At 45.1% G+C, this 13,663-nt stretch overlaps 2 protein-coding genes across 2 annotated transcripts in view; one reads left to right on the forward strand and one right to left on the reverse strand.

Annotated features, from left to right (window-relative positions):
• Nucleotides 1-300: 300 nt before the first annotated feature.
• NOLC1 (nucleolar and coiled-body phosphoprotein 1) lies at nucleotides 301-12,304 on the reverse strand. The gene is made up of 14 exons (XM_032695668.1): nucleotides 12,168-12,304; nucleotides 12,022-12,077; nucleotides 11,765-11,877; nucleotides 10,068-10,183; nucleotides 9,159-9,300; nucleotides 8,528-8,631; nucleotides 7,725-7,875; nucleotides 6,711-6,854; nucleotides 6,137-6,226; nucleotides 4,726-4,872; nucleotides 3,938-4,504; nucleotides 3,109-3,221; nucleotides 2,644-2,724; nucleotides 301-2,359 (listed from the first exon to the last, which is right to left on the reverse strand). The coding sequence occupies exons 1-14, from the start codon at nucleotides 12,279-12,281 to the stop codon at nucleotides 2,201-2,203; spliced, it is 2,097 nt and encodes a 698-aa protein (XP_032551559.1). The 5' UTR covers nucleotides 12,282-12,304; the 3' UTR covers nucleotides 301-2,200.
• A 401-nt stretch (nucleotides 12,305-12,705) lies between these two features.
• Nucleotides 12,706-13,663, forward strand: part of PIK3AP1 (phosphoinositide-3-kinase adaptor protein 1) — a 43,971-nt gene continuing 43,013 nt past the window's right edge. Inside the window, exon 1 of the mRNA XM_032695666.1 lies at nucleotides 12,706-12,869. The gene's annotated coding sequence lies outside the window, so the exon portion shown is untranslated. The remainder of the gene's footprint in view (nucleotides 12,870-13,663) is intronic.

Genomic DNA, 13,663 nt, shown 5'->3' on the forward strand with positions numbered 1-13,663 from the left:
ACTGCTAATTTGACAGCAATATTTGAGAACTAACTCAATACTCTAGTGGAAAGGGACTTGAGCATCCTCAGTTTATCTTGGTATATATAAATACTCTTCTAGAGTTTTATCCAAATTCCTTGCACACAACAGACAGCTGCAGAGGCTCCCTTTCACTTCTGAAGGTCCATCACATGACCACAATCATGTAAATAAGACAAGTGGATGTAGACAGACGAAGACACTGCTGTTACTTACCACCAGCACTGGTACCCTCCCTTTTCCCACCCGCCCTTCTCTATCTTTAACTACCAGATCCACTCAGACTACAAAGGCAGCAATCTTTATTTTTTGACACATCAAATTCACACTTTAGACTTTTTTAAAAACTCCAAAGCATAAAAGTATTTAAAAGAGTTCCAAATATAAGTTCTGGATAAACAGAAAAAAAAGAGGGCAAATGACACACAAGATGACGTTTAAGTCCTTATGTAGAAAATACTCTTCCCACCTTCCTTTGGCCTCTAACCTTTATTTTAATAACCATGGTCTCCTGGGCCCCTCTGCACTGTAGCCTTGAATCAGGCACCACAGTGATTGTGCAAGCCAGAGGGGAAGACATGAAAAAGGCTCATTTGGAAAAAGCTGCTGCTCACGTACATGGGGGTGGCTCATCAAGTCTCATCCAACCCTCAATTAGGCGACACTGCTTTGCACACTAATGTAGCTTCCTGTAACAAGGCTGCTCTCATTGGCAGCCTTTAGGAAGGGAATGGAAACATGGAAATCAGGCCCCACACTCTCAGCAGCTGGCAGCTTCACCACAGCCCACTACTCTGTTTCCCAAACATGTAGTACCATTGTTAAATTCACACTGGCTGTGGGCTCAGCCAACTGCTCCACAAACTACTTAACCTGAACCCCCTAACAGGAGGCAAAGTATTTGGGGGAACCAAATATAAGCTGCACCGTAAGTAAGGAGGCAGTGACACAACTGGATGGAAAGCAAGTCTGCCCCTCACCAGCAGTAAGCCTCAACTAGTCTTAGTTTTGGCTGCAAGTTTCTGAACTTTTGGCTCCCCATACTGAACATGTACTTGTAGCTAACACTTCAAACCTTTATTTGCCTTAGTGCTAAGGGAAGCTGGCATTTTACTTCTCGAGAAGGATTTAACAGATGGAAAACAGCTCAAAGAGCGAGTGATCCAACCCAGAAAAGAAATTTAAGGCATTAATGATACATTCATCTTGACTCCTACCACGCTGCAGCTCACGCTGCTGGCAATAAGCATAAGCTGGCACATTATATGTTCAGAGAGAACAAGGAGTAATGCCACTGCAGTCAGAGTCTCTGAAACAAAAACACAGCAAAAAGCAGAGCTGGAAAGAGCGCTTTATCTCCTCTGCCTCCCTACCTGATCCCACCAAGTGAAACATCCATGCAGTCAAGTTTCTTCACAACTCCACTCCCCAGCTACACTCCTAATGGAAGTGTTGACAAGATTGCCACAGCTGTACTATAGACCTTGGTCTTTCTGCCCCCCACCTTGCAACTGCAAGCAATACTGTTATTCAACCACTAAGATGTATTTAGATGCTGCTTCTCCAAGTACTCTGGTTAGTAGCCTCAACAGGAGTGCAAGGAAGAGGAAGGTAGATATTTATTACAAGGTAAAACCATAAAAGAACACAGAAAAGAGGAACTCTGTCACACTGCAAGTGTGAATTTGAAATGTCAGGTGGGGTTGGGGATTACAGCCAGAGGGCTCGAATCAGTTGTTCTTACAGTAACTAATCAAAGGCAAGTTACAATACTTGCCTTTTCACAGGTATCAGATTTAAACTGACTGAAAAAGAAATGGGAGGTTAAAATACAGGAGAATGATTTCTCTTTCTTCTATTAGTGGGGCAGGAAACCAAAACCAAAAATCATTGCCAGCCTTTTAAAATAAGACTGTAGAAAATATAAGCCTTGGAGGTCACCCTGGTGGTGCTAGTAACACCAGCTCAAGGATGGTTCCAAATTAGGAGACTAAACCAAAATTAGAAATAAAAGGGGGAAACATCCAGCCATCCTCCCACATCCCTACACTGGAGCTGCCTGTACAACAAGGGGGTAGGGGAGGCAGCATTCCAGGCAGGCTTGATATCCATAATGTTCACATGCCCATCCAAGATGTTCTGGTGAGCAGATGGTTTATGAATTCCAAAGGAAACATTCTCAGTCACTTTCAAACTTGACGGAATTGACTTGGGTTGATATAGTGCCCCCACGGTAGCTGCCTCGTTTTTTCTTTGTCTTCTCATGGCGGAAAGATTTGCCTTTAGTGTATTTCAGGATATTGTTAGCCTTCTCACCCCAGTCACCAGCTGCTCCTTTCTGTGAGGGATGAGGGAGAAGAAAAAAGAAATTCAAGTCAGTACCCAAGAGAGTAAAGGCGATGCTTTGCAATTTACCCTACCCAGCGAACACTAGTACATTAACACTGGAGCTGATACCGCTCTCCCATGCACCTCCTGCCACTGCTCACATGCTTCTTAACAGCTCCTCCTGGTGGAAAAAGTTCTCACCAGAAACACTCCCCACAAGCACACCAAGGCTGCTCTGCCGACATGTGCTTTCAGAGACCGAGTGTTACCACTCTGGACACTATCTAGCCCTACCTTTGCTTCAAATGAGTTATCAGCAACACGGGCATCCACCTCAATCTCTTCTTCCCTTACACGGCGGAATGGAGAGGCTGGCTGTTGAGAAAGAAAATGAGACAGTAAGCACATGCAAACACACAACATTCTCTGACAACCTCCTTCCTTGCCCTGCAAATAGGCAGCCCTGTTCACATCACCTCAATCTTTAAGTGTTTCTCAGATTCATGGTTCCTTCCCTTCAGATCAGGTAGCTCAGGGATGCTCCTGTGCAAGCATATCCAAGCAGCTTTTGCCAAAATAATACTATGCACATATGTGCACTCCCCCTAGGGTTCTCCAGACAAAGTTTAAGTGCTTGAAGAAGGAATAAAAATACAAATAATTCTGTGGGCCCAACCTCCCACAAAATCCCCAAACAATCCTAGTTGTTTAGGAGACAGATTCCTCTTCGGCCAGTTGCCACAGTCCACCCTCACTTACCCGTTTCACCTTGGGGACTGTGTGTGGTGTTTTGGCTTTGACCTTTGCTTTTTTACTTTGTGGTGTCTCTGTCTCCTGAATATCTTCCCTCTTCTGTTTCTTCCCGACTGAACCTGTTAGATGTACAGCAGCAAAACCTTAAAGGGAGTAACTGCAGTGTTAGGAAAGGTAATGACATCCCTCCCCCAGAAAGCTAACCCAATGTTGACATAGGTGTGAGAACTGGTCCTTGCATTACTTCACCCAGAAAACAGACTGCTGTACCAGACACTAAAAGTCATTTTGGGTCAGCAAGGATCTTCCCATCCTATCCTAAGGGATAAAAATAATTTTATGGAATAGGGTACCTGTATATTAATGATTTTGCATACTTGAGAGAATTCTGTTGGTCAAAGTTTGCCAGGTTTTGGAGTCATAGCATATGCACTTGCACACATCATTAGGGCATCACTAGCTTTCCTCCTGGAGGGTTAAAGATTGAGATTGCACATTGCAGTATCAACTGTGGTGTCCCACTCCACATGGACAAGGTCCTCCAGCAGTCCACTTTGCTGTCACTAAATCTTGTGCATGCACAGATGGCAACTGGCAACAGCTATACAGAAATGTGCTTCAGCATTACCACAAATTCTACTGCCAGCAGCTATGCAATACAGACAAAAAGGATTCCCTCAAATGCAAAACTAGCCCTTCCCTCTCAGTACTGCACCAAATGGCATAATCCAGTAACAGAGACTGGACTGAATATTGTTTAAGAAAGTCTTCCATTCATGTTTGGCTCAGTAACACTGTCTGACAGACCCACTTCCCAGACTGTAGGTAATAATACCTCCATTAACTTTTCCGGTTTCTTCCTCAGAGCTGCTTTCACTGCTGCTACTACTGCCACCAGCTGGCTTAGACTTCATGTTGTTTGCTGCTGTTGAGGATGCTTTTGCTTTCTCTGTGGAGGCAGTGGCCTTAGAACCATTCTGTACCCCTTTTGCCACCTTTTTAGGCTTCCCATCCTCTTCACTGGAACTATCTGATGAGCTGCTGCTACTACTAGAAGCAGCTGCCTTCTTCCCCACAGTTGCTTTTGCTGCCCCTGTAGATTTAGTGGCTGGTTTCACTGCTGGCTTCTTTTCTTCTTCACTGCTTGAGCTATCAGAGTCAGATGTGTCTGCTTTGGAAGCTGGAGTAGAAGGTTTGGACACTGGCTTAGCCACTTTGCCAGCTAATTTAGCGGGAGGGGTTTTCTTCTTTTCCTTCTCATCCTCAGAACTGCTGGAGCTGCTATCTGAATCAGAGCTGCTTTGTGCTTTCTTTGTGGTAGCTTGTGAATTCTTTGCTGCAGGGGCTGCTGCTTTAGTTGTGGGCTTCACAGGAGCTGCCTTCTTGTCAGAACTATCAGAATCTAGAATGGAAAGAAAGAAAAAAAACAATCAGGCTAAGTCCCATTCCTTCAACACAAAGCTAACATACAGATTTCATGTTGATACACACTGCACAGTGTTTGAAACAACACTGTAATGGGTATTCCTGTCCAACCACACCCTCCTACCCTGTCTAGAAGCACAGAGGTCTGAGCTAGATCAACATGCATGTAGAAATTCTCCTTTTCTCCTACCCCAATACCTGAGCTGTCCGAGGAAGAACTGGAGTCTTTCTTTGCTTGTCCAGGCTTGACAACTACTTTTGTTGGTTTGGAAGTATTCTTTATCACAGGTGGTTTAGCTGGGAGCTTACTCCCTGCCTTCTTTTTGTCATCTTCAGAGCTGGAATCTAACAAAAAAAATGTTTTTTTAAGTTAGCAGGATTCATGTGCAAGCTACTTTAGTAATAACATGTATATAACTCACAGGGAAATGAAAAGCAAAATGGCTTGTGGCTCAACTCAAGGCTGAGCCACTAGGCAACTAGCAACCAGCAGCATTTGATGAACACTTGAATGGTTTTGGCTTTGTTGGGAGGAAGTGAAAACAAACAATTAAAGTTCTTCACAAATACATGCACAAGGAAGAAGATATCTGGAGATTAATGTAGGAGAAGAGGTACAGAATAAGGGACTGGAGAAAGTACCCGTATCACCAAGACTAAACTCAGGAAGAAGAAACACTGGGAAAAGAAAATATGTAGTAAAGATCAAAAAACATACAAGAAACTAGGAGATAAAGTTTACAAAGCATTCAAATTGAGGCAGTGACAGCACAGTATCTCATTTTAACTAATTCCTGTATGAGATGAGTTTAGCAGCAGTCTGAGGATGGACTGGAGACTCCTGAGTACAAATACAGCTTTGTATTGTGTGTTACAGGAATCTGGAATACTAAACCTGATCTTTACAGTATTTTTGAACACTTTATTAACAGCAATCAAAAACTTGACTATTTTGATAGAAACTAGGTAACAAAACCAGAGAACACAACGCCTGACACTCACTGCAGTGTCACACAATCTACTGCTAACTGTTCACAGACAGGCACCTGCCACCCACAGTCCCTGCTGTGGCACCAGAGATGTTGAGATACACAACAGGAGCACCTTGAACTTGGACGAGAAATGTAGCACATAGAGAATTTACATGGGAAATACAGCCCTGCAAACCTCTGAACTGATGAATAGGAGCTACAAAGAACACTGTCCCCATTTCTAGGGTCACATGAGAGAAGGCATCTTCTGAGTCTATTTCGAACTTCGTATGGTGGTTACATTTTTATCTCAGAAACTTCTCCCAAACACAATGGGATAACAGAAACCAAAAACCTTAAGACAGAGATCCTCAAAACGTTTAACCACTAACCTTCCTCGAGAAACCTGGTATGTGATTCCCCACCCTTTCCATCCAGCAATATGAAGACCTTTCTGCGCTTGCCAATGGTCTCGTTCTCTCATGGTCAGACTGCACTCTGCATAGCAGGCTGCTGTTTTTCACTTTCACATCTTGCTAGCCCATACACTAAAGATTGCAGCAGATACCTCACTATACAGCAACCTGGCCAATCAAAACATTAACACAAAAGAATCAAAACTTTATTTCTTGAATTACCTGAGTCACTGTCAGAACTGGATTTAGCCTTCTTGCTAGTCACAGCTTTGTTTTGGGGGCCAGGGATCGTTTTAGCTACTACAGCTTTGCCTGCAAAAGCAAGTAGAAAATTAACAGCCACATCCACACCAAACCTTTGTCCCAAGATCTAAACCTTTCCAGATGTTAAAAAGCTTCATTCTCGGTGTATCAGATATTCGCCAAGTATCTTCTCAGTGTCATCATCATGGCTGGGCTTCACGAACGAAGATTTGGGAAGGGCTCTACCCACGTTTGTTGTAGTGTATCAGCCAGCAACTGGAAGCCAAGCAAGAACTTGGCTTATTCCCACTAAACCAGATCCTGACGACTTTTCAAACCACCACGTGTAAAGTAATCTAACCTGCATACAGTTCAGATCCACAAGTTGTACAGTGTTGTTTGGGAGGCCTTCAAATTAATCAGAAGCTTCCAGAAAAGCAAATAGCAACACAGACCAAAGGCAAATGCCCTTTTCAAGGAAACCAGGACATTGACAAAACACTGTTGGTTCCATGTAGCACGTCCTCTGCAGCCTCCCCCTCTCACAACATACCTGCTGCTGCTCCCTTTGGGGGCACCTGCTCTGCCTCATCACTACTGTCTGAAGAGTCACTGCTCTCAGCCTTTTTTGCAGGAGCCTTGGCAAGGCCTTTCTTTGTCTGCGTTCCCTGAGGAGGTGGTACAGCACTGTACTGACCTATGAAGAGAAACATAGCGTTCAGACACCTGCATGATAATGTGAGCAGCACATGAGATGTTTGCTGTAGTTAGAATAAAGCACTTCTATTCGGTTCCATTTATTCCCCTTCTGTAACTACAACCAAACATACCAGCTTATAATTTGAAAGGTTATACCCATCCCACTGCTACCTCCGTTTCTGCTGTGGGTTTAACTCTCCTCTTGGGGTTCAGCTAACCCAACCATCTCTGCACAAGTTTTCTCTGCACTTTTAGAAGAACAGGAGATTGTTGCCAAACTTTTCCAGAAAAGAAAAGAGATATGTCATCTGTTCATAGTTTTCATTTACTGCCTTCTCAAATCCTCTGGTTAGAGTATCAGACTGACCTTTGATGATTTGACCCTCCCCTCAGACCAGCTCTCTACTGGAACCCTAAAAGCATTATACCACACTGACCAGAGCCCATTTAGCCCATCAGCTGGACTACAACTGAACAGCCCTGGATACTTCACAAAAAAGAAACCCTAAAAAAGCTTAAATTGCTGCAGATACTGAATAATCAAACCACTTGATATTTACTTCCCACATCCTGGCACACAGGAAACATGCAAAGAACGTAGTTAAAGGCTATCTGACAGGCAAACCAAGCAGGGCACCACAGTGTCTCTCACTCACCATCCCTTGCTGAGGGAGGAGCTGAACTGCAGGCCCAGCCCAAACATCTCACATGAAAAGAGCTGCTGCGTCTCTGTTTCATGTTACCACCACCAGCACCTGGAACCTTGTGTGCAGCAGGGCTTGCCTGTGCCCCATATGCACTTCTCCCAGGACAGCAGGACTAGCAGAAAGTATCCTCCCACACAGCAGCAATGGCATTTAGTACGTACCAGACTTTGGCTTTTGTTTTGCAGGTGGCTTTTCATCATCTGAGCTGTCAGATGAGTCCTCACTACTGGAACTTTCCTTGGCACGTTTGTTTTTCCCTGGACATGCTTTAGCGGCTGCAGGTTTTGGCAGAGGTGATTTCTTGGGAACAACCTTATTATAAGAAATAAACATTAAAAAAAAGGAAGTCGCAGACATCTTGTGGGGACAGCTGGATGTGGATTTTGTTTAACTCCACACTTCACTTAAGAGAGCAAATGCTGAAGACAAAGGGAGAGAGATTAATAAATATTCTCAAATACACATTTTAGGAAACACATGGGCATTATTATCTCTCTGGCCACTCTTCTACTATTTTCTGCTGCATGAACCCCTAATCAGGAGCTGCTCTTGACAAAGGGGCTCAGAACTGACTGAAATGGTAGCAACTCCCACATGATTATTTTTGTGTAGAAGAAAACATTTTTAAATACTCCTTAGTGGAAAACTCAAAGTTACAGTCAGCTAAGCACAAAAAATTCATACCAAAGTGAATATATAATGGAGAATACGATAGGGTTAAAACACAATGAGATGTTTTCCTGTTAAAGGATGGAACAAAAAAAGCAGTAAGGAGCTAGTAGAAAAGAATGCAGTGCATGGAGCAGCAGAGGTATGTACAGAACACATAATCCCACTGTATAAAGGAGAAAGAGATATAAGAGGTATGCTGAGCACAGCATCTATAGTCTGTGCTTGCAACATGATACATTCAGTCTTACTAGACTTCTACAGTGTTCATGAAGTTTTTTGTGGTCTAATTTACCTTTTTTGGTGCAGCCTTTTCCTCATCAGAATCTTCACTACTGCTGCTACTGCTTGCTGCTTTTCCATTGACAACCTTCGTAGCTGCCTGGGCAGCTTTACTTCCTTTTGAGAGAAGTACAAAGGAACATTACAAAACATGCCATGGTAGATGAAGGATAATTACATCGAGCAGAAAGTATCATAGAGAGAAAAGAACCACAGGAAGCCAACAGGGCAGATTAAGGCAGTACTGCAAAACTGTTGGTTTATCCTACTGCAAGCTTAGAGAAAGTTTTCTGAAAACTGTTCTAGCTGATGGGACATTCCAGGACTAAAGGCTAAGTAAAGATCTTCCCTGCTTTTTCAGGGGAAGACACTGGAAAAAGCAAAACTTCAGCAGTTAAGGCTGCTGACTACGGTCACCTATTCAAACAATGAAGCATTCAGGACCAGATGTTTTATTTGCAATCAGTTCTACCCCTCTTCTGTGTCAGAAGCAGACTGGACTGGAGTGCAAATGGCAGTGACAGCAGATTTTCAGACTGCTATGTTAATAAATACGCCTTTGCATACAGATACAGTCCCCAGCACTCCTCCCCTGGCTTTTCTGGCTTTTTTCACTTTGACACGTGATATGCAATAAGAGGTACCTGATTTAGGTGTTGCTAGTTTTGGTGGCTGTTTCTTTGGTGCTTCTTCATCTGAGCTGCTTGAGTCAGAGCTGGAACTCTCTGCTTTCTTCTGAGGCTGGGTTTTGGTTCCAGCTGGTTTCACCACAGATTTTGCACCTTTCTAAACAACAGGGAAAAAAACCTGATTAGCCTTCATAGTCACGAAAAGAAAATGAGGCTAATAAGTGGGACACGTATAAACACCTATCTTTCAAAGAGGTTACCATTTTGATTTGAAAACACCACTCTGCCTAATGGCAAAAGTCTGAAAATCTCTGTATAACAATTCTGCTCCGGAAAACCTCCCAGAAACCCATGGGAAGCTTCCTTTGCACCTCAGTCTTGAGTTCTGCCTCCTCAAAATGAGGCAGATCTGAGGCTGGCACCTTCTTCCTTCTACAGATCACACTAGTTTGAAGACTGAAAATACTGAACCGGGCAACTCTGGTCAGTGTCCTTTGGTGTATACTAACATCATTCTTCCCCCTCCCAACTTTTCAAGACCACAACTGCAGCAAGAAAAAGGAAAGAGAAGATTCTCTTTCTATATAAACACATATATATAGAAAAAGATCAAATTTATTGTAGCAACTGCAAATAAATCTTTCTCTGCAAAAAAGTAAGCCCTAGCAGTCTTAGGATAAAAACAAGGAGCAGACTTGGATATGAAACAAAGTGGGTTCTGGACAAGAAATTAATTTCTCCAGAGACCAGTCCAAATGGCACAATGTCCATTACAGAAATGTCTTGCATTGCACCCTGCTGCAGCCTAGGCACTTCACTGTTCAGGAGAAGTGAGCCTAATTTCAGAGAGAATTCTGTTGGTCAAATTTGCTATTATTTATCACTGTCAAATATGCATCAAAGAGGCTGGAAAGAAAAGCAAACCTTTGTTGGCTTCTCCTCCTCCTCTGAGTCTGAATCATCACTGGAGTCCTCACTGCTGCTCTCTGCCTTCTTGGCTGGAGGAACTGCTTTTTTTTTGGGAACAGCTGCTGCTTTAGCTGCAAATATGGGACAGCACACACTGATGACAAGTTAATTCACAATTTGCATGTACCTATATCCTGCACTAGTGGGTATCGGGGTAAAGGATACACGAAGGTCATTAAACCATGACTGAAGTTCACAACGTTGACTTTATTTCTTGAGCAGCATGTCACAAACTACTCCAAAATGAGTAAGCAAGAGGATAGAACCAATTCTAGATTTTAGCTTTGTTACATACACATTTAAGTGCAGACTTCTATCACCAAAAAGGAGAGCCCACAAAGAAAGATCCCCCCCAAACTGAGATAACATTAACCAGGTCTGCACACCAGTTTCACTTTAAAGAAACCTGCTGAGCGAGCACAGACTTGTGTTTGCAAAAGAGAGCCACTCTCTGTGGCTAAAGTCCCAGACACCTGAATGTGTTTTAGCCAAGTCTACTTCCTGGTTACTGATTGCTTTTTAATAATGTGGAGTAAAAGGAATCATTTTGGATCACACTATATTTGCAAGTGTCCTTATCAAATAAAAATCAGATCTAAGTTCAAATTCAGCTTTAGGATGGTTTGAGCTGAAGACCAGTTTTCTTTCTGTCTCTCCCTCTCCCTGTTTAGTCCTTATCTCCTGCAAATTTCCTGCTAGATACACACATCTTACATACAGTGTAATTAAGGGAAGATATAAGAACAATTCCAGGTAAAAGGGAAAAATGCAGCTCACCACATACCAGAATGCAATGGAGAGATGTATTTTTTGACAAAATTAGTACACAAGCTTGAGAGTTAAAAAAGGATAGTAACCTCCCACAAGCAGCAGGTGAATAAGGATGCCTGGCATTTCTCTGGAATTCAAGCATACCCTGTACAACTGCTCTGCAACTAACAGGTCATGGTGTCCACCAATACAGAGGACACTGATAAACCTAGATAAATCGTAGCCATGCAGGAGTTTTGTCAAATTATGAGTATTTTAACAAATGTACAAGCATTTGTAAAACCTGAATCGATTTTCCTACAAAATCAAGACGAAAAATCATTCTTTGAAGATCTTAGTAAGAGAGTTCCTAAAAAATAACATGGAAAAAACACCATAAGGTAGCTTCCTCCCAGTACCTGCCCAATCTGCATACTCTCAAATTCCAATTTCACCCACTGTTTAAAGCAACACATAATCTGAAGGTGCCAAAGCAAGTAGGTATAATCCTGCTGAGATATCCCAGCGAGTGTTTGGAAAGTAGAACTCCCATATAGACGAGGTAATGAAGGTGCCACTTAACAGCACCTTCAAACTCAATAGAGCCCAATGCCTTCCCTAGGCTCAGCCTAAGGAGAGAAAATGAATGGCTAACACCTTCTAGGGGACACAAACTCTGATGTATCTAAATTATAAGATGATAAAAAAATCACCCTTAGTTAGGATGAACATATCTTACATGTCATGGGCAAAAGACTTGCCAAAACCGAGATCAGTCAATACAAGCCCTGATAGCTGCTGTAGGACCTCAAAAGAGCTGCTGACGCTCGACTCTACATGCAGGTGAGGAGAAAACATCAAACACAACCCCAGCCTACTCCAGGGCCGCTCACAAACCCCACCTGGCTTCTTGGCCGGGGGCTTCTCGTCCTCCTCGCTGGAGCTGCTGGAGGACGGCTTCCTCTTCGCCTGGCCGCCGTTCGGGACCAGCTGTGCCTTCTTGGCCGCCGGAGACCTGCGGGCAGAGAGGCTGAGCGGGGCCCTGGGGCGGAGGGAGCCCTGGGGGGTACCCGCGCAGCCCCGGACCGGGGGGGCGAGCGCAGGCCCGGACCGGGGGGCGAGCGCGGCCCCGCGGTGCGGGGGGGGGGGAGGCACTTACCGCAGCCAGTAGGTGAAGATGTCCAGGAGGGAGGCCGCGTTCGGGTCCTGCTCCTTCTAAACCGAGACAGGCCGCGTCAGTGAGCACGCCCCCGACCCCATCCCGCCCCTCTCCCGTTCCCGTTCCCGTCCCCACTCCCCGCTCACCGCCGCCGCCTCCCTGGCGAAGGCGCGCGCGGCGCCCTGGCAGCCGCTCTCGCGCAGGAAGGCGAGCACGAGCGGGAACAGGTCGCTCGGCACCGCGCGCCGCTCCGCCATCATGCACCGGGACACGTGCCGTCTGCGCGCGCGCCCCCGCCTGCCCGCGCGCCTGCGTGCGCGCGCGCGCCGTCACGGCGCGGCCCCGGCCCCGCCCCGCCGCCATGTTGTCCGGACGGCACCGCCTCGGGGCGCGGCGGCGGCATAGCGGCGACAAAAAGACTTCCTTCGTGTCGGTGCCCGCCTCCACGCAGTGCGGGACGGCTGCCCAGGGTGCAGAAGCAGGGCCTGGGAAGAGAAGGGCCTGGGAACCCGCGGGACGGCTGCCCAGGGTGCAGAAGCAGGGCCTGGGAAGAGAAGGGCCTGGGAACCCGGCAGCGCCCACACGGCACTGGAAGACTTAAGTCCACCTAAGCCCGATCAGCCTACTCGTAATCCACTTTAAACGCCGTCACTGAAAGGAGAATGCTAGGGAGCAGGAGTAAGGAGCTCGGAGAGTCCTGGGGAGCAGGAGTAAGGGTGTTCCAGGGAGGAGAACAAGGCGGTGGCTGTGGGCAGCCGGTACTGGCAGAGCCCTCACCGACGCGGCGCAGCCCCACGTGGCTGGAACACGGAAGACAGAGCTGGCTACTGTCGGTAGTCTCAGGAAAAGTGAGCTATAATTCCAAGAGCGATAATTCTCCATTGTTCAGTAATTTTACACGGGTGTTTGCAATGTATGTTTCTGTAGGGGTAACTGCGAAAAAAGCAAGTTTATGAATATTTTATTTAAAGTAGTGGTAACACGAGCGTCCAGTTTTTGGTAAGAGTTGCTGAACAAAGACGCTCTATAACCGGCTGTTAATGCGCTGCTCAACGGACAAGTCCAAGTGAAGTTCAAGTTCCAAACGACCACCAGAGACCCCTAGCGACCAAACAAGGCCTTCCGAACAACTTAGAGCTAATTAACATATGTTTGAACTTTATGAGAGAAGTAGTGAATAAGTAAGACATTTGATGAATATGTAAAATTTTAAGTAAATATTAGCTGTGCTGACCGAAAAACAGGACACACACAAGATTAGAGGAGCTATCCTCCCTATGTATCCCATGCTGATGATAAAGGATGCCTGCTTCCTAATGCTCACAAATTGAGTCTTAGGGGTTTCTTGTTTGCCAGTTTACAGTAACAAACCAGGTCTGGGACACCATAATGAATCCATACAGGAACAAGGGGAAATGGTGCTAGAAGAAGGACTACGGTATAAGTAACACTATGGTCCTAAAGCGACAACCTATAAGAAAGAGACAGAAAGGGAATGTGAAATAAGGCTGCTTACAATAAAGGCTTGAAGAGCTTCAAAGAGGCAAGGTTAGAAACAGGGCATGAAACAGGTATACCTTGAGCAAACACTGAAAACCCAGGCCTGAGCTTAAACGGAGCTGCTGGGAGTATGGGCAAAAGG

The sequence above is a fragment of the Chiroxiphia lanceolata genome, chromosome 8 (assembly GCF_009829145.1).
Source record: "Chiroxiphia lanceolata isolate bChiLan1 chromosome 8, bChiLan1.pri, whole genome shotgun sequence".
Taxonomy (NCBI): domain Eukaryota; kingdom Metazoa; phylum Chordata; class Aves; order Passeriformes; family Pipridae; genus Chiroxiphia; species Chiroxiphia lanceolata.

Coding starts and splice junctions, on each gene's coding strand:
- NOLC1 (XM_032695668.1), bottom strand. CDS start 12,281: ATGATGGCGGAGCGGCGCGCGGTGCCGAGCGACCTGTTCCCGCTCGTG. Junction 7,876..8,527: donor AAAAGGCTGCACCAAAAAAG/GTAAATTAGACC, acceptor TCTTATAATAAG/GTTGTTCCCAAGAAATCACC. Junction 2,360..2,643: donor ATAACTCATTTGAAGCAAAG/GTAGGGCTAGAT, acceptor CATCCCTCACAG/AAAGGAGCAGCTGGTGACTG.